The sequence below is a fragment of the Aquila chrysaetos genome, chromosome 18, assembly GCF_900496995.4.
Source record: "Aquila chrysaetos chrysaetos chromosome 18, bAquChr1.4, whole genome shotgun sequence".
NCBI classification, from domain to species: domain Eukaryota; kingdom Metazoa; phylum Chordata; class Aves; order Accipitriformes; family Accipitridae; genus Aquila; species Aquila chrysaetos.
The window spans coordinates 13,084,956-13,110,037 of NC_044021.1; the positions used below are offsets into that span (position 1 = coordinate 13,084,956).

The 25,082-nt window shown below is 44.7% G+C and overlaps 1 protein-coding gene across 1 annotated transcript in view; it reads left to right on the forward strand.

Annotated features, from left to right (window-relative positions):
* The first annotated feature begins 909 nt into the window (after positions 1 to 909).
* PHLPP1 (PH domain and leucine rich repeat protein phosphatase 1) overlaps positions 910 to 25,082 on the forward strand; it is a 140,486-nt gene continuing 116,313 nt past the window's right edge. Inside the window, exon 1 of the mRNA XM_030041782.2 lies at positions 910 to 2,669. Coding sequence (XP_029897642.1) covers positions 980 to 2,669 — 1,690 coding nt within the window. The 5' untranslated portion in view covers positions 910 to 979. The remainder of the gene's footprint in view (positions 2,670 to 25,082) is intronic.

Genomic DNA, 25,082 nt, shown 5'->3' on the forward strand with positions numbered 1-25,082 from the left:
TATTAAAAAAAATGTGTTTCCCACCCACATTTCCATGCCTCTCTCCACCTCGGATCCGAAGACATCATCTCCCTCCTCGGATGAGAAGATTGCCCGGGCTCAGTGCTTGGGTTCTGCGCCAAGACAGCCAACGGGGAGAACATGTCAGATTGGAAAGAGCGGAACGGGTACGGTCACTGAACCCATAAAGTCGTTTCGTGTATGCTGCCAGGTGGCCGTTAGCCAGCAATTACTGCCGAGCGCTGGCCTTCCCCGCGAGGCGCAGCGCAAGGGTGACTGTACGCAGGGTCTCGTTATCCGCACTCCAGGCCGTACGGTTTCTCTTGATCCGCTGTTTCTGTCAAACCTTCTGATAAGACTTAAGGAATATAACCATCGAGCGTGGGACAAAGTCCTGGAATAATTCTAGAAGGGACGTGGCCCCTAAGGCGTGGCGGCACGCTACACCTGCCCGGGGCCGGCGGTGGCACTTCCAGCACATTCCGCACTCCCGCCCTCACGCTTGGCCGCTCAGCGGGCTCTCGCTCCACAGGCGGCATGGGCGAAGCGGGAAGAACCCCCCCCCCGCGGCGGCGGGAGGGCCTCGGACTCGCCAAGCGGCGACCCCCGGCCCCCCAACGCCTTTCTGCCTGCCTGCCGTCTGGGAAAGGGCCGGCGGACGGCGGCGCCGGGGCCGCCCGCCTGAGGGAAGGCAGACCGCCGCGGCGGCGGGAAGCCGAGCGGCGCGGGGCAGGGGCTGCCGGGACGTGTAGTCGGCGGGCGGCCGCCTCGGGAACTACACTTCCCAGCGGCCCCCGCGCCGCCCCGCCCCGCCCCGCCGTCCGCGCCCCAGGCGCGGTCACGTTGTGTTTATCGGCGAGGCCCCGCCCCGCCGCGCCAGCGGTGGCGTCACCCTCGCCAGCCAGCCAGCCAGCCAGCCTCCCTCCCTCCCTCGCTCGGCGGCCCTTGTCAGCGGCGAGGCGGGGGCTGCTTAATATTCATGAGGCGCGGGGAGCGGGCGGGCGCGCGGGGAGCGGCGGCTGGCTCACTCGCTCTCTGCCTCCCTAATGGCGCTCGCGGCAGCGGGGGAGCGGGGCTGAGCCGGGCGCGCGGCGCGAGGGCACCGGCGGAATGCTCCCCGCTGCTACGTAACCCCCCCCGGGACGCGGCGCCGCGCTCCGCTCGCCCCCCCCCGCCCCCGCGCCGCGCCGGGCCGCCGAGCGGCGCTCCCAGCAGGGCGGCGGCGGCGGCGGCATCCCCGGCCCCGCGGGCGATGGAGCCCGCGCAACAGCGAGCGAGAGAAGCCCCGGCGGCGGCGGGCGGCGGGCGGGGGGAGCCGGAGCCGGAGAGCAGCTCCCCGGGCAGGAGGAGTCAGGCAGCGCCCGGCGCGGAGAGCGGCGTGGAGCCGTCGGGCGGCGGCGGGCAGCTGGACGGCAAAGGAGCCGGCGGCCCGCGACGGAGGCGAGGGGGAGCCGGCGGCTGCGCTCCCCCCGCGGCGCTGGCGGCCAGCGGGACTCCGGCGGCCCCCGGCGGGGCCGGCAACGCCAACTCCCTGCTGCTGCGGCGGGGGAGGCTGAAGAGGAACCTCTCCGCCGCCGCCTCCTCGCCCGCCGCTGCCCCCGCCGCCCCGCTGGGCACCCGCAGCTTGGACAGGAAAGCGCTGCTGCTGAAGCCGCCCCGGCAGCTGCAGCCCCTGCAGCCCCCGGAGCGGGACTGGGTGCGGCGGGACCTGCAGCGGGGCTGCGTCCACGTCTACGAGCGCCACATGAACTGCTACCTGCGCCCGGTGCTCTGCACCCTGGAGACCACGGCGGCCGAGGTGGCCGCCCGCCTGCAGCAGCTCGGCCACCGGGGCGGCAGCAGCGTGGTGCGGGTGCTGGGCAAGGCGGGCGCGCCGCCGCAGCCCCCGCCCGAGCCGGCGGCGGCGGCCCCCGCCGAGGCGCCGCCCGAGCCCCAGCCCCAGCCCGAGCCCCGGCCCCAGCCCGCGGCGGAGGGGCAGCGGCCGCAGCCGGAGGAGAGGCCGAGGAGCCGGCGGGGGACGCGGAGCGGGCTGGCCGGAGGCGGCTGCGGGGAAGCGGCGCGGCCCGGCCGCTTGCCGCTGGGCGGCAGCGCCGAGGAGAGCGACTCGGCCGGCGGCCGGCCGAGCCCGGCGCCCTCTGACTTCAGCCCCGGGGCGGCGCCGGCCGAGCTGTACCTGGCGGGCCCGCCGCTCTCCTGCCCCTCCCTCCTGGGGGAGCTGGGGCCGGCCGGCTCCGACACCGAGAGCTTCAGCCCCAGCGCCGAGAGCGTCTCCGACCGGCTGGATCCCTACAGCAGCGGCGGCGGCGGCGGCGGCTCGTCCTCCTCGGAGGAGCTGGAGGCGGAGCCGGCGCCCCCCCGACGGGGTGGAAGCAGGTGCGGGGCCGGGCCGGGCCCCCCCCCCCGCCCGGGGGAGCTGCCCCCGGGGCGGGCAGGGGGGGCGCCGGCGGGCGCGGCCGGCGGGCGGGAGCTGCCGGCGGGGGCCGCGCCGCCGGGGCCGCCCGCCCTGTACGTGCAGCTCCACGGGGAGACCAGCCGGCGGCTGGAGGCCCACGAGAAGCCGCTGCAGATCCAGAACGACTACCTCTCCCAGCTGGGCTTCCGGGACCTGTGGCGGGTGCAGGAGGAGGGCATGGACTCGGAGACCGGCTGCCTCATCCGCTTCTACGCCGGTGAGCGGGGCGGGGCGGCGGCCCTCGGGAGGGGGCGACCCCTTCTTCCCCCCCCTCTCAGTCACCCGTCGGTCCGGCGGGCGCCGGGGTGAGGGGAGGGCGGGCGGGTGGGCGGCCGCTGCCCCTCCGCCGGGGCCGGCCCCTCTCAGGGCGGAGGGTGGCCCCGCGGGGGTCGCCGGGCCGGGCCGGGGAGGGTCCGTGCGGGGAGGTCCCCGGCGGGCGGCCCGGAGCGGGCCGCCGGGGGAAGGCGGGTTGTTAGCGGCGCTCAGAAGCCCCGGGCCGCCCGGGAGCTGAGGCTGTGCCGGGGCAGCCCGCCCTCCCTTCAACGCGTGGGTAATGGAGGTCGCTCGTCTGTTGTTTTCCGTTTCCAGCAGCGGCACCGGGCGTTCGAGGTTAAATCGGCCTTCGTCTGCTGCTTTCCCCGGCGACGAGGAATGCGTCGGTGCCGCTGCTGGGGACGGAAGGTCGAAGGCTGCTTCAAGTGTTTGCGGGATGCCGGCAGCTCACCCGCGGTTTTTAATTGAGCTGCGTGCTCCCAGACCGCCTGATAAGGGAGCCGGCGGCAGGGCGGGCTCACTCTGACGGGGCGAAGCTCCGCGCAGTTTTGCTCCTGAAATAGGTCGCAGCTGCGCAGGGCGCGCAGATTCCTCGGCGGAGAGCGGTGCGTTCCTGCAAACGAAATCCTGTACTTGGCCTTCCGTGTTGTTGGCGCTTGCGATCAATTTTCCCGTTCGTTAGAGTAGCGGGGCTTCACTGAGAGACTGAGGCAGTAAGCGAGGAGGCTGCATGAGTACAGGACATAGGCTGTGAAAACAGGGTGCTCAGAACCTTTATCGTGAAAAGGCAGAAGCTTTTTAATGCAGCTTTGCTGTTACGACTTACAGTACAGAATTTGGGGAGTATTGGGTGGAAAAGTTGGCTCCCACGTTGTAATTATGCAACCTTCTGCAGTTTTAGAGAGGTTTAAAAATAATACCTCGTGTGCCAGTTGAATTGGTTTGCATAAAATACTGATTGTAATCTTGGAACTCCTTGGGTCTTAACTGTCCTGTCCACCTTTCCTAGGAGGAGAGACTGTTTAATGTCCGAGTAAGCGTTCAAATACCTAGTAAGTTTTCCTGTGAAATAGGTAAATGTGGTATCCAAAGATACGGTCACGCTAGCAAAGTAGCAAATGCCGTCTAACCCCTTGCCAGGTTGGCTGAGCAGTGGTCCTTCACTGAACCATGAGGATTCAGTGCTTTAACTCTGAAAAATACGGAGATTCTTCTCTCGAGTGAATTCCGCTGAATGTCAAATAGAGGCGGTAATGGCGGGGTGGGAAGGAGAGCAGTACGCTGGATAAGTGCCCTTCTTTATTCAGAAGAGAATGTGGGAGTGGTGGCGAGTGGTCAATTCAGCTTTTCTTCAGATTTCTTGGTCGGTTGTATAATGACCCCAGCATAACGAGTGCAGAAGTAGTACTTGTTCAAGGGATCGACAGAAGTAGGTTAGGTATGTTTGGGTTAGAAAGGAGCTAAAATATTTTTTTCAGATGATGATGGTGGTCTGCCTGTTTCTCTGCTGCGCTGTTGAGGGTGGAAGCCAGCAGGTGATGCTGGAAGGGATGTTGCTTCCTTTATTTCCAGTCCCACTGTTAAATGGGGATGCACAGACGTGTTTTAAATGGGACGACCGTGTGCCTCCTTTCCTAACAGGATGTGTTCTAAAGAAAACACAATCAGAAAATGTCGCTAAGTCTTAACCTGTTAGCATGTAGTTTGTATGCATTAAATGATTAATTCTGTACATTAAATGCGAGTGTTCCAACTCTTTTATTTCGGTGTCTCAACTCGATTGCTAACGTAGCTCATACGTTTTGGACTTCCTTGTACAAAACTACTAAATAGAAGTGTATTTCTATAAGCATACATAGGATTAAATTAATGCAAATTTCTTACGGAAGTTCATATGCTAAGAAGTATGCCTCTGTACTTCAAAAGTGCAGTGTTTTTTGAAATACTTATCTCTTTGAGGGGATCTGTGATCAACATCTAAAACACCTGTGATCGGGTGCTTGTAGGAGAATGGTTGCAGCATCTAATGTACCAGACCAGCCAAAAACAGCTAAGAAAATATTACTGACATGTAATCGTACTGATTTTATGTAACTGTCTTGGCAAGTTCTTTCTGCTTCCTTATTTTATACCCCCCCCCCCCCCCCCCCCCCGAGGATGAAAGGGAGGGGAGACACTTAAAAAGAATACACATCAAATTAAAGTGGAAAGGGGAGTGGTTTTTGGCCCCAAAGTTAGGGTGTTTTGCTTAGGAGAAGTACCTTTTTTGTAAATGATCCTCCAGAATCATACCCTAAGGAAAGCTTTAAAATAGTGATTTCCTGTTTGCCTGGGACTTCATTGGTTTAAGCGGCCTGGCTTGTCCCAATGGATAGAGAACCACTAGCATCTCTATCCCTGTAATTTCCTGCAAGCTGTCTCAGTAGGATTTGGCGATCCTGGTCTTGTACTGATGCAAAATGGCATAAACCTAGGTTGGATTTATTGCATCGCTTCTAAAAAGAATTCTTTCACCTAATCCCCTTGGAGTGGGGAGAGAAGAAGAGAGCACAGTGGTGGCTTTCAGGCTTTTTTATTTCTGGGGAGAGACAGTTTTAAGACTGGAAGATTACTGTGCTGAAACTTAACATTACAAATTCCAAATAAGATGATACAGCCAATGATTTTAGCGATTACTGTAGGTTGGTAATTTCTCTAGTTGTAGAATCTGGAAAATACAGGTTTAAGAAAAAAATTGCTAGGAGAACTGCAGAGAGTCAGGATTTCTTACTACGGCAAAACAGCTTTCTTAATAAGTAGCAGTCCGCAAACATTCTGTAAATGAAATATCTGTTTTTTTAATGCAGAATTCCAAATTTAATAGCCCTCAAAACCAAAATGTGACACTGGGAGGGTAAAAGTGCTTCCTGTACGTTGCCTTGGTTTGTTTCAGAATGTGGTTAGTGCATCTTTATTTTGGTATGTCCTCTCCTTTTCTTACTTAGAGCGTGAGTGTGGTTCATTTCTTCAGTCTCTTGAGTCTGAACATTAAACAGATAACACCGTTGCTAAAACAAAATCCCTTACAGCTTTAAGGGTCTGATCCTACTCCCTGTAACATCAATTTGAGCAGAATTGGGAATTAGTGACTGGTCATGCATGTCAACTTTTCTCTCTCTTGAAATCTATCTCAACAAAAGATACTGTCCTCAAAGTTTGTAATACTTAATCTCTATTTAAAAGGATATGGTTAAATAGCTTTCCGCTGAGATATTATGTTACTGAGTTATGGAACTGTATAAGAATCCATAGTGCAATTACAGTCATGATATTGTCGCTGGGAGACCGATTAGGTCAGACTTACTAAACTATTCCTAAAACCATAAGAGTGGCTGTGATCCAGAAGGTTTCTCGCAAACAAGCTATACTATTCCTTACTGCTCTGTAAAAATAATTTTTGTAAAACATAAGTTCTCCCAGTGGCCTTGACTTCTCTATAATTTGCATGTAGAAGGAAAAATAGACTAATACACCAATCTCATCTTTTAAAAACTGCAAAACTGCTTATTTGTTTTGAGACTTTAGATCAAAAATAAGCATGGAATCATATGCAGTGCGGTGTTCTGGAGCATCTGCACGGCAAGGAGCACGAGGAACACGATATTTTGGTCGTGAAGACTGGTTCAGTACAATGGATGTTTGAGGCTTTTTTGTTTTACTACTGAAAGGTGATGTTGTTTGTGATTCTGGCACTTGGCCACCATTAAATTCTGTGCTCTTTGATGTGACATAGGGCTTCTGCACCTGCTGGTGTCATCAGATATATCACTTTTCAGTAGATGATTACCTATAGGCAGAATATTAAGAAATGCCAGATGTAAATTAGGGGTGTTAATTTTGCAACTGGCTGTCAGATTTTATTTGGGAAGAGATGCTTTTTGCTCATGTGACCTTTTAGAAAGCTGTGAGGGGAAACGAATCCGGCTTTGTCTTAAAGTTCGTTACGAGAAATGTTGGTCTGTCCAGTATGAAGATATGGGTGGGAAGATCTAGTGTCAGGATCTCGGTTGTGCTGATCTAGCAATTGTTTGGTTGTTTTTTTTTAAAAAAAAGTACACTCGGTAGTTACGGTCACACTAAGGCTTCCAGCTATATGGGTGGAAACATGGTTTTAGGTGCTTACTCTTATGTGAAAACACCGTAGGCCTGACAATGCCGAGCTTTGTGGAATGTGACGTGTATTGAATCAGTAGCTGCTTGTTGCGCTACTTGGTGAATAACTCAGTTCAGCTATTTAGTACATTGGTAAGCTTGATTTAAGATGACTAAGTGCTATTTAAGGGGGGAAAATGTGCCAAAGACAGACCTGCTTCTTAAGTGAGGGTAGGAGAACATCTGTGCCGTGAAGAGCTGCCTTTGGAGCAATGACTTAGTTCTGAAATCCAGTACCTTACTTAACGTGAAAGAAATTAATTCACGTCAGTGTGAATGGATGTTTTTTTTACAGATGTGATTGCACAGGAGAGGTCTCTGTGAACTTGTCTGAAACCAAAAGGAAAAACAACCTCTGCCTAGGGCTGCCATGATATTGATTTTTTTTTTTCTTCCTAATGTGACTTGGTTGTACGTTCTTTTACCTTGTAATTGTTTATGTGTTGGCGTCTCCTGCAAAGAGAAGTAATACCTAAAACTTGCCACTTTGGGAAACTGTCTCATTTCAGTTACGTGGTGTGTTTAAATCGAAGCTTTGTCCTTGGCGGGACCAAAGGAGTGAAATTTCTAGTCCTGTTCTGCAGGAAAGTTTAAGATGGCTGCAGTGCCTTTGGCTTGCTCCACCTGTTCCCGTGCATAGCCCTTCGCTTATCTCCTTGCAGCGGGAGCGGGGTCTTTCTGAGGTAGGCAGCTTTCGGGGGCTCTCAGGGCGCAGCGGCCTCTCCTTCTGCGCAGGAGGAGCCCTGCAGATAATGCTGGAATGCTGGGGAAACCGCAGCTGAGCTTTGGTATGTGACAGCTGTTAAGTACAATGGTTTTTGCAACTTTTAAATTCTGTTGTACTCCTGGCTAGCATCCATAATTTAAGTACGTGTGAAGTACCAACACCGGGAGATTTCAGTGTGATGTACATAAGAGTTACTATATATACTAAATAAGTAGTACCTAAATTGGTACATCCAGGAGCTGAATTTCCTCACTGCTGCAGCACGGAATGCATCGTTCTCTTTTTTCAAAAACATTTTTTTTCTTTTCTCTTTGTGTATTTTGATGCTATCCCTCTTTCCATATCTCACCAGCTATTTCCTTCATTTAAAAAAAATTTTTTTTTTTAAACTGCATAAACATCCTCTTGATGATGGAACTGCTGATACATCTTTGTGCAATTAAAACATCCATCTGTTCTGTTAGGACACTGACAGACTCCTATGCATCTAAAGCACTACAGGGTTCTGGGGAAGATACTACTTAAAAGTGCGAAAAAAGAAACATTCATTGGAAACAGTGTTAGCAACTGGTATGTGCTTCTTAACTTCCAAAAACTACTTTCTAGTTTTATAAAACAATATAAAGAGAGATTTCTTGGTTGTCTAAGTGATCCTCTGGAAAAGAAGCAAGTATAAAACACCATGCCTGAGAAAGTCAGTTTGAAAAGTATATGCATACAGAATTCCAAAGAATAGAAGCTTAGAGAGGGATATCTTGAAGAGTGCAACTTGTTACACTCAGCTTTTTAACTTGGAGGGAACCTGTACCTCGCATGCTCACAGCTGTATTTCCCTCTGTGTTTAAGGGGTGGTCATTTTGAATTAACTGTTTAAGCTGTCAGTATCTTGATTTAGGAAAGAAAAAGAGGAAAAAGAAATCAAAGACTGACTTTCTGTTTGCCTTGGACAGTAGAAGCAAAGACAGTCCTCAGTGTTTCATTATTTCACTGCTTGTGGAATGGGGCACACTGGCATTTTAGATCAGATAAATCTGCGCATGTACTTGTTTTCAGCTTTCCTTGACTCAGTTTTATTGCTCTATTTTAGAACTTCTGCTCAAATGAGGATTTGCACTCTGGGAAACTGTATGTCTGAAATAGCCCTGTAATAACTTTATTCTTTGACACAGAGAACTGAATGTTGCATTTACCTTTGAGTTTTTTTTGGTAAGGTCTCTTTTGTGTGTGTGTGTGTGGATTCAGATGGAATAGACTTTGAAGCTTGGAGTCAGTTGCAGCTTGTGTGGGGAAACTAACTCAAGTGAAAGGGACAGGGTGGGGTGTACTTAAGTCTCTTGTTTTTTAAGCTTCACTATCTTGGCCATGTGATTCCAGCTTATTTTTTTTCTTCTCAAAGATGTTTAAGAGAAATACAACCAACCTTTGTAAACAACTCAAAAAGTTTTAAACTCGCTGAAAAAGGAACATGTCTTAACTTTTTCTAGATTTGGCTCTAAGACAGGGATTCTGAAACACTAAGCTCCTCACAAGATATTTAAGAAACTTCACAGGAAGATAATGTCCTAATTTTTAAAATAATCAGTAATGTCTTGCTTATGATAAGAACCTGTGAGATTGGAAACCTAAGTTAAAATTCCAACTGTATGGTAATGAGAGTTGTGTATAGATTTGAGGTAGTTAAGCTCTCCAAATTTTATGTCAGAAGTTTCTGTGAAAATTCTAGATTTCAGCTTCATGCTTCACTCAAAAGTGCCTCTGTTTATTCTTTGTGTAACTTCTGTCCTTCAAATAGCTTTTCTGGGCAGTCGAGTTAGCTGCAGCATTACCTTTTTGGAGAGAATAATTTTTACATTTTTTCACTATAAAATAACTTGTATTTGTGGTAGAATATTTTTTTTTTTCCAATTAGGCTGGCATTTGTCCAGTATGCTGTCTTAACATAGATATCTTTTTCCAAAAATAACTAGTGGCAAATTCTAATTGAATGTTTTCCCACTGATTGCTGTTAAATACTGAAGCCATCTTAGGTATTAGAGAATTTTAAACTTAAGTCTTTTTATTTATGGTATATTTTAATTGACTCTTAATTTACTTTTTATTATATGTGTGCTATATGATAAAATGTTACATGTAAAGAATAGGCATCACTTGCCTGTTGGAATGCAGCAGCTGTCCTAACAGCACAGAGGGACGTGTGTGGGTTGTAAATGAATAACAATATTGTGTCCCGCTGAAATTCTATTGAGGATTTCAGGTAGGCAAAATGAATAGTAAAACCAGTTTTCTGTGGTGTCTGTGCTGGCACACCCACTTTGTTTGCTTTTTTTAAAAAAAAAGCACTGGCAGTGATTGCCATTTGGAGTCCTGTCTGTAAGTTACCACGGCTATGATCACCCCCTCTGTACCCTCTGCCACTGTCACATAAAATCATTTAGTTACGTAAGTTGATAGTTCAAATTCTTTAAGCCAGTTGCCACAGTCAGGATTCCTCTTGCTTCCCGGTTTAGCTAACTAGCTAGTCGTGACCCTTTGAGTCTGATGGCCGAGACTTTCTGCTCCTGTGGTTGTGGTTAAAATATGTGGAAGAATGGGAACGTTGCAGAATCTCTTGAGAGTTTTTGTGCCCCGCCCCTCCCGGTTATTTAGGGGGCAAAAATTGCTCTTTGAAGAACATTGCATTTAAAAATGACAACTGTTAAATCAGGAAGAAAGACCTCCTGGAGTGAAGAGTCATTTAATTTCACAACATAGCATACTATTCTTTGAAGCTTTTTCTGTCGATGGGGAAGTAAAATTTCTTCCAGCTGGCTTTGACTTATTTGGAGGGATGCTGAAAATACTCATTGCCCAACTAACGGTGTGTTCCTTGATTTGACAGCTAAGAATAACTATTTACATATTGATGTAAAATACTGAGTTTCAGGGGATTCTTCTCTCCAATTTTATCTAGCTTAGTTCTCAGTGTAGAAGGAAGATGTCATTGTATAAGTGGAGAAGATTTTTAACGTTTAACTCAACATTTTTTGTGGGCTAGAAGTAAATTTGGCCCTCTGCAGAGGATTAATTGTCGCTGGTCTTGTCCAACGGCAACGGGACTCTTCAACTTGACTGGGCTCTGAATTGTATTCGTAATTCTCAAAACCCCATAATAGCCACTTGAACCGGTTCCTCTCATCTGCGAGCGCTCCAAGTGCCATGCCAACTTATTTCAATAAAGACAAAACAATGGGCCTTGGTCCAAGGGGTAACGAGGAGCTGGAATGCCTTTGAAGTTCAGGACCCTGGGCTGTAGGTGTGATTTACATAAACCTCATTATGTAACCTGAATGCAGTTTCTCTTCCTGTTTGTTCGATTTACGAAGCTTTGTGTCCAAAGAGAAAGAGATAGTAAGACCTGTAATTAAGATAAGTAGCAGGCCGCTCCTCTTCTGAATGCGTGCTCTGGTGAGGAGAGAATTTTAGATGCAGCGTTAAGGGTAGAACAAAACCTGTGATTCAGGCACCTTCAGTTGATGAGAATAATGCCAACTCCTTTCCTTTGAAAAAGCACACGCTTCTTTAAACAATAACTATGCCGAGTCCAACCTATTATTTGCTTTAAAATAAATGGTACCAGAAAAGCTTAAAGTTCTTACTAGCAACGATCTTGCTTTTATCTAAGCTATAGATGGCCTTTATCTAAGCAGCTCTCATCAGTTTCAAAGCTACCTTGAAACTAGTAAGTTTGTAAGCGGACAGTGAGTTTTCTGATCAGAATTGCATACAGTGACACTTTGTTGTTCTCAGTCAAACACTTGCTTTTTCTTCCTGTCTGATCCTCTCTAACATTTTTTTTAGAAGCAGATAATAAGTAGTAGCACTGGGTTTGTGATGACAGTCCTGCAAGCAGCAAAGCTAACTATATGTGCAGTCGACTTGCTCATAAGATGATTGGTCAGATCTACCAGTGACTACTTATCACCAGTTACTTTATGATTATTGACTCAAATTGTAAGTGATGGAGGAACGTGTTTTTCTTTCTACTGTGTGTTACTTAGTGGGACAGACGGAGCTCTAGGGGACAACAGTCTCCATTAGCAGTCATTTTATTTATGAAACTTAATTATGTCTGAGACAACCTAATATTGTATGTCACCATTAGCTTTCTGCATCTACGTATATTTGCTTTCATGCTATAAAGCTTGCCTGTTGGAATAAAAAAGTTAATGACAAAAACTGTTACGAATGAAGTAGCGAACACCTGGAAGAAGGCTAGCATGTGTAAGGTACTGAAGTTAACAGGCTAGGAGCTCCTGGTTGCTTCTGGTACCAGTATTACATGGCTACGAACACAAAGGCAAGATCGTTTGCAGGTTGCAAGCGGGATGTTTCTCAAAGTGAAGTTTATCACATACGTGTGGGAGATGCAATTTAACATTTCAGAAATACCGACGGCAGCTTGTTGAAAGCTGTGTAATATGTAATTATACAAAAGGGATTTTTTTCCCCATTTCAGTCCTGCAGTTGAGGATTTTTAATGTACTGTCTTGGTAAAAGTGTGGGGCTCAGTGTGGTTGTGTAGATGAAAAATTTCGATGGTTAGAAGTACACCTGAATTCATATCCTTTCAGAGCAAGCGGTTAACTTTTTTGTCTTGGGTGTTGTAGCTAATAAAAGAAAGGACTGGCTGGAAATGGGAATCTGAACTCTTTGAAGTGTCCAAGCTGTGTGAAGTGGCTGTGGATGTGTCTTATCTTTTTTTTCTTTTGGTGGCATGAAAATCATGTCCCTTGTCTGTATCAACCAAAATAGAATCTGTAGTCTGTGTATTCTCTGTGAATAAACCGAAGATTAATGTGATACATTTCAGACTATTAAATACAGAAAGTGTTTCAATTTCATAATGTCCAGAACAACGGTATCATCTGTATAAGTATATTCGTTCCCCTTCAGATTAGACTATAGCACTGAGAACTGCTTGGTTTGTGTCTCTTTAATCTTCTTAATCAAATGACAACTTTAATTCCTGCTAATACAAGAAGAGTACATTAAATTATTTTACTTTATTTTGCTTTACAGATTCCATCTTGGAAGTGTCTCTTGTAAGAATAATGTTTCGGAATGTTTCTTTTCTGAATCCGTGTGATAAAAGATCCAAGTTTATTTTGCAGCTTCCAGCTTTTTCCTTCATATTTGAAACCTAGAACAAAAATACGTTGATCAGTATCACTAGATGTCATAGTACAAAGATTTAAGACACTTGTAGCCTGCAGTGGACTAAGTCATATTCCTTCTGTCAGTGTCAGAATAAGTGTTTCTCTGAGAAAATGGTCTGTTAAAACCTGGGGTATATATTATAGTTAATTTGCAACACTGGGTGGGGTGTGATCCTTTGTATAGTGCTCCACTGGAGTGTGAGCAGATTCAGTACCTTGTGCTGCTTCAGTTCTGTGTTAATAGGAGGTGTATTTTGAGTTCCTGGCAAATAGCTAGTATTACTTACACTGTGGAAACAGGGGAATGGAGATTTGTCACCTTAGTTGTGAACAGCACTGTCTTGAGTCTGTCGGCAGATCGCAAAGCGTAGATCAACTGTAGATCCTTTTAGCCTAGAATATGCAGCTAAACTTTTTTTTTCCTTTTTTCCCCTTTTTTTTTTCCCTTTTCTCTTTTTTTTCTCTCTCCTTTTCTGCAGGAAGTTTTTAGGCATTGTTGGCTGCATTTGCCAACTCACCCATTTTGTACAGTTTTAGTCCTCTTGAAGATTTTAGGGCTTTTCTCTGCAATGCCCATTTATCAGTATGATTCTTTGTGTGTTCCTTCCTCCCCACCCCCCACGTATCTATAAGACTATGTATGAAACAGTACCACTAAGTTACCTGTGGAGAAGAGCATTCATTCTAGCATGGCTAACACAGGGCTGCAAAAATAAATAAGCAAAATTCTCTCTAGAAAGTCACAGCACATAGCTACACAAATTGCTGTGTCTGTATATGTTAACAATGTAGGATCAGGCATTGTACCTTTATATTACAGAAACAGGCATGTGAAAAGTTTTTGGTTTGTTTTTTGTTTGAATAAAAAATCCTGTATCACACTTATGTTCTTCACCCAGCAGTGCATCTCTTGCAAATGTAGGATTTTAAGAGGCAAAAGTTGCGGCCTGCATAATGTTCTCAAAGTGCTTGTCTAGAAGAAGAATTTGTAAACTGGTTATGAAAGAAAGAAAAAAGGCTAATCTTGCATAGTAAGAATTATGGCTGCCAGTAGAAGAGTTCATGCTGTTACAGCCTTTGAACCTAAAATTGGATGTACTGAATCTTTAACATTAGACTGACTTGTAAATGGTGGTATTACACGCAGCACATCCGTAAGGCTTATGCCTTTTAGGAATGTGTACAGCAAACGAGGAGATTCAGCTTTTGGCACTGCTGTCTTGCTTGCTGTCACCAGCTAAGCTAGGCATGATCAACTGGTCAAGAATAGCTGTAATTTTGATAGGGGCATGCTGTTCTTCTGCCTGTACGTTGTCTTCATTCTGTGAGGTTCTTAACCATATCACACTTAAAGAATTGGTGAATTGCCTTTCCAGACGTGGTATTGTTACTTCAAGTTTGTTCGGATGCTGTGCATATTGGCAAGCCTTAATCAGAGATGTGATTTGACACTCTCTTCAATGGGTCCTTTGGCCATTGTGCCTTGGCACTCTCTGGGTTTTTGGTTGCACTGGCTGTTTTTACGTTCAGGTTTCACTTTTGCTCAGCTCTTTATTGCTCATATCCACTGATTTTTCTAAACATGTAGGGCATATATTTCTAAAAATGTAGGGCATATACTCAGCTGAAAATCCTTTGAGCCTTTCTCTGTAGACATGGCTTTACTGCTTCGCAGCAAAATGTGTAGTTGTTCAAAGATGTCTGCCGACTAATGTCTAACCTTGATACCTAATGCAGTTGCTGCCCATACCAAAACAAATGCTGTGTCATAAAGTTAATACCCACTAACCTTTGCATAGCAGAAATGTCTGAATGCGGCGGTGTCTTCATCCGCAGTAGCAGGGAAATAGCGCAATATCCTTATTTCCCTAATGAAAGATTAGGCAAACCTTGTCTTATCATTTACACGTAAACATCCCATTTTGTCTTTTTGGATTCTCTTGAGCATTTGCTTCTCTGCACTGGAGTTACTGTCGTCCTTTTGGCAACTCATGCTTAGGAGGATATACCCCCGTGGGACTGTCTGCAGACAGGCGTGCCTGGCTTCTTTGCTTTGAATGTGAGTATTTGTTTGCCTCCCTCCTTGTTAGTGAAAAGCGGGGCAGTAGCCAGTTATAGGTCTCATTAAGCCACGTGGGCATGGCCACTAATCTGAGCGTTTCGCTGTGGTTTGAATTGATGGAGGGCTGTCACCGTTCTGGCAGGGCACAAGGATGAGGTGCTGCTATCAGCAGAGGTGTCGCGTGTAACAGGCTTAGTTTCCAAATTGTCAGCAGGGCTAGCCGAACTGTAAAAACGAGTATGCTGTGCTGTGGGTCACTTCAGTCTTTCCCGCTAAGTGCTGTTCTCTTCCTATCCATTTTCTTGCGTGTATGTGAGGCTGTTGAGAGATTTGGTGAGCAAGCAGAGTCCTCAACAAGAGGAAGCTGCTTTGATTTTGTTTCCTAATGACCTGTAAGGCCCGTAATTGCTGAGTGTGTCTGTTCCTTGCTAGTTATAAAGGGAGGGAAAGTAGCACCTGCTTGGAAAAAAGTAGAGGTTTTGTCCGCCTCGCTGTTCGCTGGCTGTAGTTACTCTTATTAATGTGTATGCTTTAATTTTTAGCGAAGGCAGTTGAAGTGAAAAGAGGATTTGAATGCTGAGACGTGAGTGAGTGCATCTAGTCAGGGGTTGAAGGTACAGAGGTGAGTACAGTTGTAGCTTGCTTCCAAGTGTCACGAGTTTCCCGGTGAACGAAGAGCAAAGGTAAAAAAAAAAAAAAAAAAATGACATGGTAAAGCAGCGTGGTTTGTCTCAAACTAGCTGGTGCAGCCTCTCGCCTGCAGGTAGAGCGGTGCTCTGCCACCATCGCCAGCTCTGCCGGAGGCTGGCAGGAGCGTGGTGGTGACAGCAGCCCGAGGAGAGGGAGAAGGGCCGGCAGAGTCACTGGGGCTGCTTGTTCTGCACAGGCACCCGGGAAGGGGTTTCTTTCGTATGCTGTCTAATAGATTCAGCCTTTTATTTTATAATATAATTAAATAACCAAGCCTTTGTGAGGCTCCTGAATTCCTTTAATTTAGCGGCAGCACAGAAGCTGAATTCAGAGCATTCATGGGCCTGTACTATCTCCCTGACTACTTGCCAGGTCTATTCATGCTGTTCTGAGTGCAGGAAGTTCTCACATTCATTCAGGGTTGTGGGGGGGGTGGGGGTGGAAGGCGTTGTGTGGTTGGCTTTTTTTTTTTTTTTTTTTTTAAGCAAGGGAAATGGTTATAAGGAAAATTCTACAGCGATTCCCTGGGACCAATTTACCAACTGTTAATCAGTGAGTAAATAATGGGAACAGTTTATACACTTGGCAGCTCTTGAGAAGGAGCAAAGAATCATGAGAAGTTCACAGTCCACAGCCCCAAGATAGCTGAATACTTTGGTATGTTAGGATTTGTCTGAACAGGGGTAGACCAGTACTTTTTTGTTAGCACATGTAATCTTATATATTCTGAAGTACTGAGTTTGATGAGGAAAACTGTACTCTGGCATGTGGTAGCTGGCCGCTTATACTTAACTGGCTCGAGTTAAATAATTCTTTCTCTGCTTAAGTTTTAACGCTCTAGCCAGTATGTTCGTCTTTTCCAGATGGTTACTAATGCTCTCTCGAGGAGGGGATGAGGAAGTGTATTTGCTGCCTGGTGAGGGGGAAGCTGGTAACAGTGGCTTTCCTTTGGTTCAAGGGAAGGGTAGAGATAGAGGGCAAGAACGTGAAACAAAACTGAGAAAGCAGTGACTAAATCAAAGGGAGTAGACAGGAAGCACAAAAAGCTTTGCAAACTTAAGCATTTATTTAACTTCCCAGGAACTGTCCCACATCTCTAATCTGTGGTATCTAATCTTTATAACTAGATACCACAGTGATAGACGTAATTGACATGTGTACAGTGCCTAGGAGAAAGGAAAGTGACTTCTCGGCGTGGGTGTTCTGCTGGTACAACTGATGCGTTGTGGGAGGCGCGCAGCTATCTAGGGCGAGTATAGCAGGTATTCAACAAGTTGCATTTTCACCAAAACAATCAGACTTGGGGTAGTGCAGACTCTCCTGCAGAGTTGGTGTTCACTTGTGAACTTCTGTGTCCAGATCCTCTGTTGCAAAATGGAAAGAGAAGTGCTTGACAGAACAGTGGGTATACACCATTTGGTAACTGTGAATGAGCAGGAAAGTCCGTAGCTGAAAACTTTTTATGTAGACAGGGTGAGCTATATCTAACATGTTCCATCTGGAAACTGAATTGGATGTGGGGAACCCAAAATTCGTCTCTCTGGCTCATAGGATGCGTTGAAGTACAAAATTTTGTGCTGGGGTATAAAACTTGCAAGCCGATGTACCCTTACAAATGATGTTTTAAACTTAGATTACCTTAAGGCTAAGTAATCACCTTTATAAGATTCTACCTTTATTGGGATCCTGGTGTGCATAGGACTTAATGATTCCCCTGCTATGAGACTTGATTTGCTACTGTGATTTTTGTCCTACAACTTCCCGTTCTCCTGAAAACTGAAAAATGTTTTTGAGTTGCATTCCTTTCCTTTGTAATTTCTGTAAGGAAAAGCATTGCTCTTATACTCTGACAGTGAGCATTGGGGTTCTTTTTGCCCTTTTCCCTTTCCATCCTCTAGCTTGCAAGTTTTAAAGATCAGTCTGAATTCCTCTTCATGAGATTAAGTGTTGTGAATGAAGTAGTTTTCTTAAGGTGCTGTAGTTTCTGGAATAGTGGTCTGTTAAGAACATTTATATATGGATTATGGCACGTGTTACCACACGTGCAACTGTGTGAAAGTAATGCCAAATGTCTGGATTGTTCTAGCAAAAACAAGGAGTGTAAAATTACTGCTGTTGGATACCCTCTTCATATTGCTTATTTTTTTCTTTACTTAGAACTATGAGTTTTGATTTCTGTTTTGTATTATAAGTAATAGTGCTGAATATCTATGGCAGCTTTTTCCTTTTTAAAACAGCTTACCATTTTAAGCTATAAAAGTACTGTGACAGCTTTGCTTTTTACAGATTTATATTAAAAACCTTCTGCTTGCCCGTATGTATAAAATTACGTATTATATATAAGTTTTTAATCTCTTCAGAGTTTAGAAGGTCATTACTTAAACTTGTTCTGTGAACTCAATTTCGTAACAAGACTAAAAAGTGCATGGAAGCACACATTTGCTTCAAGGTTGGTTTTCTGGTATTTTTTTAACAGCTTGTGAAAGTCTTTAGCAAAATGAAGATAAATAGCATCAGCTATTCCACACGTTCTTGAGTAGTGGAGGAGGGGAGTATGTCAGTTGAGGGAAGATTAACAAGTTAAAACTCCTGTTGCCAGGCAGCCCAAGAAGTGAGTTGGCATCACTCGGAAATGAGAGCAAATTATGGGTTGATGTTGGAGCGGAGTGGACAATGGAAAAATAGAGAAAATGGAGAGAAACTTGACTGTTTTTAAATTAGCTTGTTTATGCTTCCAGAACACAAAATACTAAAGAGAAGGAAACTATCTTTGAAAGTCTAACTGTATTGTGAGTAAGAAGAGAACTGGGCTACACTGCCAGTGTAATTCCCTTCCCTTTTTTATTATTATAGCATGTTATGGTGAGTTAATGACGGCTGTTATAAAATGGGGTGTTTGAACATGTGTAATTATACTACTGCTCCTCCTAGCTGTAAGAGTTGTGAGTAGATGAATGCTCAAGAGTCACCCTTTCTCCTGTAACGCCAAGTCTTTCTGTTTAGCTTCTGGCTTATATAAGCGAGTTGAGCATTTGCCACAAGATGCTTCATGCAAGATGCTACCTACTGTTAAGTACCTGTCTCCATAGCATTGTGTTGTTCTCTCTGCCTTTCTAATCTGGTATTAGGGACCCATCACACAGGTAAACTAGCAGTCAAAGACTTACTGTATGGATGAGCTTTACATATAAAAATGTCTTGGTTTTTAATGAAAGCCACTTCTTACATGTCTCCCCACCGTCAGTGGTGTAGGATCTGCTCTGTTGAAATGTGTGCCTTTGTAAGATTAAACTTGTCAGTGTGCGTGTGTTTAGCAGAATGTTGTAAGATAGTAATTAATGCTGTAGCCGTCATGTGAATGGAAAATATTTCTGCAAACATGTCTATATATCTAGATACTTAAGAGGATAAAATTAGGCTTTGGAATTTCCCTCTGGTCCTGTTTAACTTAGTCAACTCTTAGACATGCTTTTATTATGGTGATAATGGTTATCTGCCATTGTTTTTCTTTTAATGTCAATGTTTTACTGTCCTTTGCGAGAGTGTAATGTGCAAACCAGCACCAGTTGGTGCAAATCAGGACAGTCAGATGGAGGTTATGTTGTTATGTTCTGTCATCTGGCAAGTTTCCATCATTTCTTCAGTTTCTTTGTAAGTTTAAAAACTGTTGTTGTTGTCGTGTAGCACCCTTCTTGAAAATGTTTTAATATTTCTACTTCAAACCTTGAAAATTGGAAAGTACAGTATTACAGGTGTATATTCATTCACTGGTCTTCAGTGTTTGCATTTTATAATGAGTATAAAAGACTGATCTAGCTGGGACTCTAACTTCTCCTAGGATTCTTGTGTCCATACAGGATAAAACTTAACTATATATTCTTACTGATATAACAGTGCTGTGTTATTCTTCTGGTCTGCATATTTTTGTGGGTAAAAAAACCATGCAGGCAACTCTGGTTGGACTCACCATATCATCTACTTTTCTTTTCTTTTTTTTTTTTTTTAAAGTATGTTTAACTTTTGCTTAAGTATTTTGAGATGAGCAATTATTTAGGAAAGCTTTGGGCTAGATGTTGAAATTTGTGGCGCCTGGTCCTTTCCCCTCCATATTGCTGAAAATTGTGAGCAGCGTTGTTTTAGCACACACATTTCTTCTGTAGTTCTGATCTTAAAACTATGGGGGGAAAATGGTGAATTGCTTTTTTTTTTTTTTACTTCCCTTTCACTTTGTTATTTCATTTTTAGCAGTAGGCATTCCTCAAAAAAAGAGGTAATGCCGTCTTGAGCAATTAAATAGTAGAAACAACAAAGTGACAAGGTAGTGTTTTTCGATAGCTGCCTATGAAAGAGGAAACATGATGGTTTGACAGAGCAGTGGCAGCCACAAGCAAGGTCAATTCCGGATGGCATTGGTAAAGCACGAGTGCAATGAGAGAATAGTCTCTGTGGGCTATCCACGCTGTTCAACTCCGATTGCTGTGTAAGTATAAGCACTGAAATCCTTTGTCCCAAGAGTGCTTGAGTGCAAAGTTCATTCTGTACTGAAGCTTTTCACCCAATGTATCTATCACGTGCCTTTCTGCATCTAGTACAAGGATTCCTGCAAGTCGCAGGAATACTAACAGAAAGCTAACTTCCTCGCTGCACATAAAAAGGAGGAAAACATGTAGTAGAAGCATGTTAGTCCTCAGCTGATTGCCCTTTGTGAGCAGTATTTGGATGGTGAGGGGGGATCCTTGCATCACGTTCAGTGCAGCCGCCTGTTGCATCGCTGCTCCTGCTGCCCCCGAGCTCTCCCCAGGCTTCTCCTGGATGGGGTTTTCTGTAGCGCGTTCAGAAACCTCCGGGCTGGTGTCCTTCTGTTGGGAGTTCTGTCTTGGAAGTTGGAGGAGCAAACACTTGTGAGGTGGAGATTTTTCTTTTCTTCTTTTCCCCCCTTTGCTGGGGTATGACTGACATGACGGAAAGTCACGAGAGCAGCAGCCTTTTGATTCCAGCCGTGTGCGGGTGGGCAGTGCTGCAAGCAACAACATTCACCTATCTTCCAAGGAAACCTTCCAACAAATTGGCTGGGCACTATGCCGTGCTGCTGCATGGTTGTCTAAAGCAGTCAAGCATTCTTCCATTTTAACTAGCGTCTGCCCAGAGCTGTGTTCAGGCTGTGAGTATTAACACAGATGTTTGATGTGGCCCTGATGTTGAAACTTAGAACAGTTTGCATTAGCAAGTTACTAGGCTAAATCATCTAAAACTCCAATGGCTGCAAATCTCTTGTTTTAATAAAACCTACTGTTAGCTTCTAATCCAGTGTATGATTAGTTGCAAGAAATCATTGGAGCGCTTTTCCAGAGTCTTAATTTGCTGAGGAATCAAGTTGTTGCTTGAAGGACTCAGTTCTTCCTTTCCCTTCACTTCTGTCTGAAAAAAAAAAAAATTAGATTCGGGAACTTAAAGATTGTAAATGTAAAATTTAGAAGAAAAAATGGAGGAGGTGGGAGGGGTTTGAAAGGCAGAAATTGCTTCAAGTCCCTAATAACATGGAAAGAAAACAAGTCTTCTTTTAACATCTTTATCTTTAAGCTTTATTTCTGCCTAGCTTCATAACAGGCTAGGTAAACACTACTGATCAAGTATGTTATTCTAATTTTTGTACACTTTAAACCTTAATCAGACTTCAGAGCGTTGCTTTCAAGCTTGGAGGCAATTATCTAGATTACTGAGATTAAATATTTGTGATTGTTGGAGTTTTACTGCAGCTTTTTTTGGCTGTGTGTACTTTCTACTGCAGAAGAAAAAAAATGCACTCATAGGCAAGGGCATTGCTGTTGTAGTGGTTTTAGGGGCAGACAAGGGGGGATGCAGAGAGCAAATACAGAATTTCCTGTGCAGGGAGGTGGTACAGGCTGCTCTGCTATCTCGATTGCCCTATTGCCTGTTAAAAACTACTGATTTTTAATTAAATAGAAGAACAGATCATCCTTTTTTTTTTTTTTTTTTTTAATAATGCAGCTTGGTTTACAGCAAGGGAAGGGTTCTAGTTTTTGTATTTTTGGTTTTTTTGGTTTTTTTAAATTGTTTCTGAAGAGATCTTGTGTGCTGTCCTGAACCACTGCTCTTGGAGGCTCTGCAGAGTCTGTCGCTGTTTGCACAGCTTCGGGGAAATCTGACCCTTGAGTGCCAAAGGGCTGGTCGGGCCTGAGCAAGAATGAAATCTGTTTCTTTTCAAGAGATTTCTGTACTGAAGACAGCGCTCTGTTACATTTCTTCTAGAAAAGTTCTTGAAGCAGCCGCTTTCCTAAGGCCTGGGTTTAGGTGGGGCTTTTTGCTGAACTCTTCTGGATATGCATTAAAAGGAGAGCATGCTGTCTTGTGCTTACTAGGCTGCTGGGCATGATTAAGTAAAATGTATGTGATCTGTGACTTGAAGAATCTTGTTATTGGTGGTTATTTCTTTCAGCCCATAGAAGTACACGGGAGTGGGATAAGCCTTCTGATAGAGGGATCTTGATTTGTCTGAGTGGGCGTATGTGGCGATGCTGGCTTGGTTTTTGCTGTGGTGGTATATGTAACAGTTCTGTGCACTGTTAGCATAGTGTTTTTTCCTCCCTGCTGTGGACTAACATGCAGTATTTTTTATTCCAAGATTGGCCAGTCTTTATAATGGATGATAGCAGAATTTTGTATCAAGGAATCTTTTTTGTTTTTCTTTTCTTTATTCCTTATCTTCAGTTGCGGTAACAAGACCTTGCTTTGGAATCGCTTAGAAGTGGTGCCTGTTGCTGAGCTTGGTGCAGTTGATCTTACAAGTGTGCATGGGCCTGATGCTGCTCGCTAGGGCATGCCCCTTGTAGGGTTGCCTTCCATAGGCAAGTTCTTCCATCCCAGTGTCCGTAAGACACTGAGTCTGAAAAGCATGTTCTGGGGGTTCAGATGTGTAGTGTTAAGCAGACAGTGCTTCTCATCATCTCCTTTTTCTAGTATTGGTACTTGGGGGCTACAGAGAAATCTAAAATAAGGTAGATGAGTCTCAGTACCATTACCTGCACCTGTGGACATCTTTTGCATAGCTGAACATGGAGTAATGGTGTCTAACTGTGCCCTCTTGTGCATGTGCATTTTCTTATTAAAAAGGTTCTGTATAATGGGGACTGCAAAATCAGATGGTACTGATGTGACATTGTTTTAAAAACATCTTAAAAATCTTATTTTTGAAGTATCTTAAGTGAGGAGTTTGCCTCTATCTCTAGCAGTTGTTGAATTCTCACAGGCTTCTAACTTAAGCCTTCTTAAAAATAAATGTGTAAATATTTACATGATACCTTTTTTTCAGTGAGTGTCCTCCCACGTCTCCTGCTGCATACAATCCAATCCACATATTATAGGCTATAGTTAGTAATATATTGAACCTGTGCAGTTATTCTGTATCAAGTATGATAATAATGTGATTTTAGCACTAATAAATCAAAAACTTTAAACTCCAGGCGCCTTCACCTTTGTTAATTCTAATGTCTGGATGCTGAAAAAAGACAAGTTGCATGCAGTTCAGTGAGTAGCTCTTGTAGGGTTACAAAGGGACAAAGCTAGAACACAAAATTCATAGTGTCTTTGCTGCTTCAAGTTTGAGACCCTTCTGTCAGCTAGGCTTTTTTGTATAGGAATCATAAAATGTGTATATAGGCTGCACATACAAAACTTCCTTTCTAAAACAAAGGGAACTGCATCAGTATGATGGGTAAAAGGAACTTGTCTTCCTATTTTTAAGGAACTCATCAAGGAGAAAGTTGATCTTCTCTTCCCTTCTCCTTCCAGGTGCTGGGTTGTCACCTTGCACAGAAGGTTTGCTGGTTGTGTAATTAGTGTTTTGAAATAAGTTTAACTCCGCGAAGGCTTTCTTACTATAGAGTATTGCATGATGTGTTACAGCTAAAGAAAACATTTTCAAAATTCTTAAATGACAATTAAAAATGAACTAGTGATGTGAGGAATTTGGAATAAAGATGATTGCGCTTCTAAACACAAAAATTGAAGGTTAAGCCTGAATGCCCTAACTTGCATAACTTTTAAAGACTTAAGCTCCAGGCATAAACAAAAGAGTCCATCCTGCTCTTCTCCAGAGTAGCACTTGGTGCAGATTAGAGAATTGCTTTAGGGTAACTTGCACAGTAGTGGTAGTATCATGTTGACATATCTGCTGGCATCCTCTGGATCCAGAGGTCAGTAGAAAAAGACTCAAAGGTAGGAGAAATTGGTATGATATTATGAGGTTGATTAAAACTAAGCATTTTGCACTGCTACTGGTACTTGTTTTTTTCACTCGGTTTCTCCACTGTGCAGACGGCCAAAATGTTTGGAGGATGTCCTTTTGCTTTGTGGTGTGTGTTTGTTTTTCCTGGGAGACCCTTTGAGAAAAAGATTCTTCTGGCCTGCCTTGTTGAAAAAGAAAGCAAAGCACCAGATAGAAAATTGTCCTGCAGGAAGAAGTCATCTCTGTTAGATCTTTTGGAGTTCCATATTTCAGCTGGGTATCTGGGTGGTATTTGTGGCATGGGGATTTTTGGGGGAGGGATTAAAAGAGCTGTATTTTGGTCAGTGTTACCTTGCTGAGGTGTATCCTAAAATTCATCAGCTTGTGCAAGTTGAGGGGTTACTAGGTAGTATTGCTGTATAAAATAACTATGTAACCTCTTTTGCAGCAGTTCTGTTGACATGCAGGTGAAATGCTCACACAGAGTTGACTTCCAGAGTAGAAAGTGTTGGCTGTCAAATGCAGATTTTAAAACACAAATTAAAAATGGGTTTTGTTATACTAATCAGATGTGCTTGCTCAAATTTAACACGGATGTGTCCTGAGAGATTTAAGAAGGTTTTTCTTCTTTGTTTGTCTGCATCGTAGTGGGAAGTATGTTGGGGTACTTATATGAACACTGTTGGATATATTGTGTGCTGTGTGTTCTCCCAGAAGCATGGTTAGATAGAGAACAGCCTACTTGGCTAACAGGGCAGCTTGGGCAGCTGTTTTAATAGGAAGATTGTATGTGTTCAGACACTGTTTTCAAAGAAGCTGAGTTTGTTTTTTTTAAAGCTTTGCTCCAGAACTTCATTGCCCTCCCTGAAACTCACCTCCAGCCTGTAGCCAAAATGAATTGATGGCTTTACCTGTTTGTTCTTATGCTAAGATTCTAATGCTAAGAAGGAAAAAACTTTAAGCATGAAGACTCATTTGGGTGGGGGAGGGAGAAGAGAAAGAGGGATGTGTGTGTTGTATTGTCCCTTTATCCTCACTCATCCCCAGGATGAGCTCTATTGCAAAGATGAGAAGGAAATGCTCTCCTAAGACAGTATTGGTTAAGGTGTTCATGTATAACTGGGGAAAAGATACATGTGTTGTACTCATCCCCTCAGAAGTACGGCATATAATGCTAGTTCCAGGTCCTCCTCCTTGAATGCAGGTGACTATTGTAGAAAAGGAATGCCTCAGGTAATTGAGAAAGG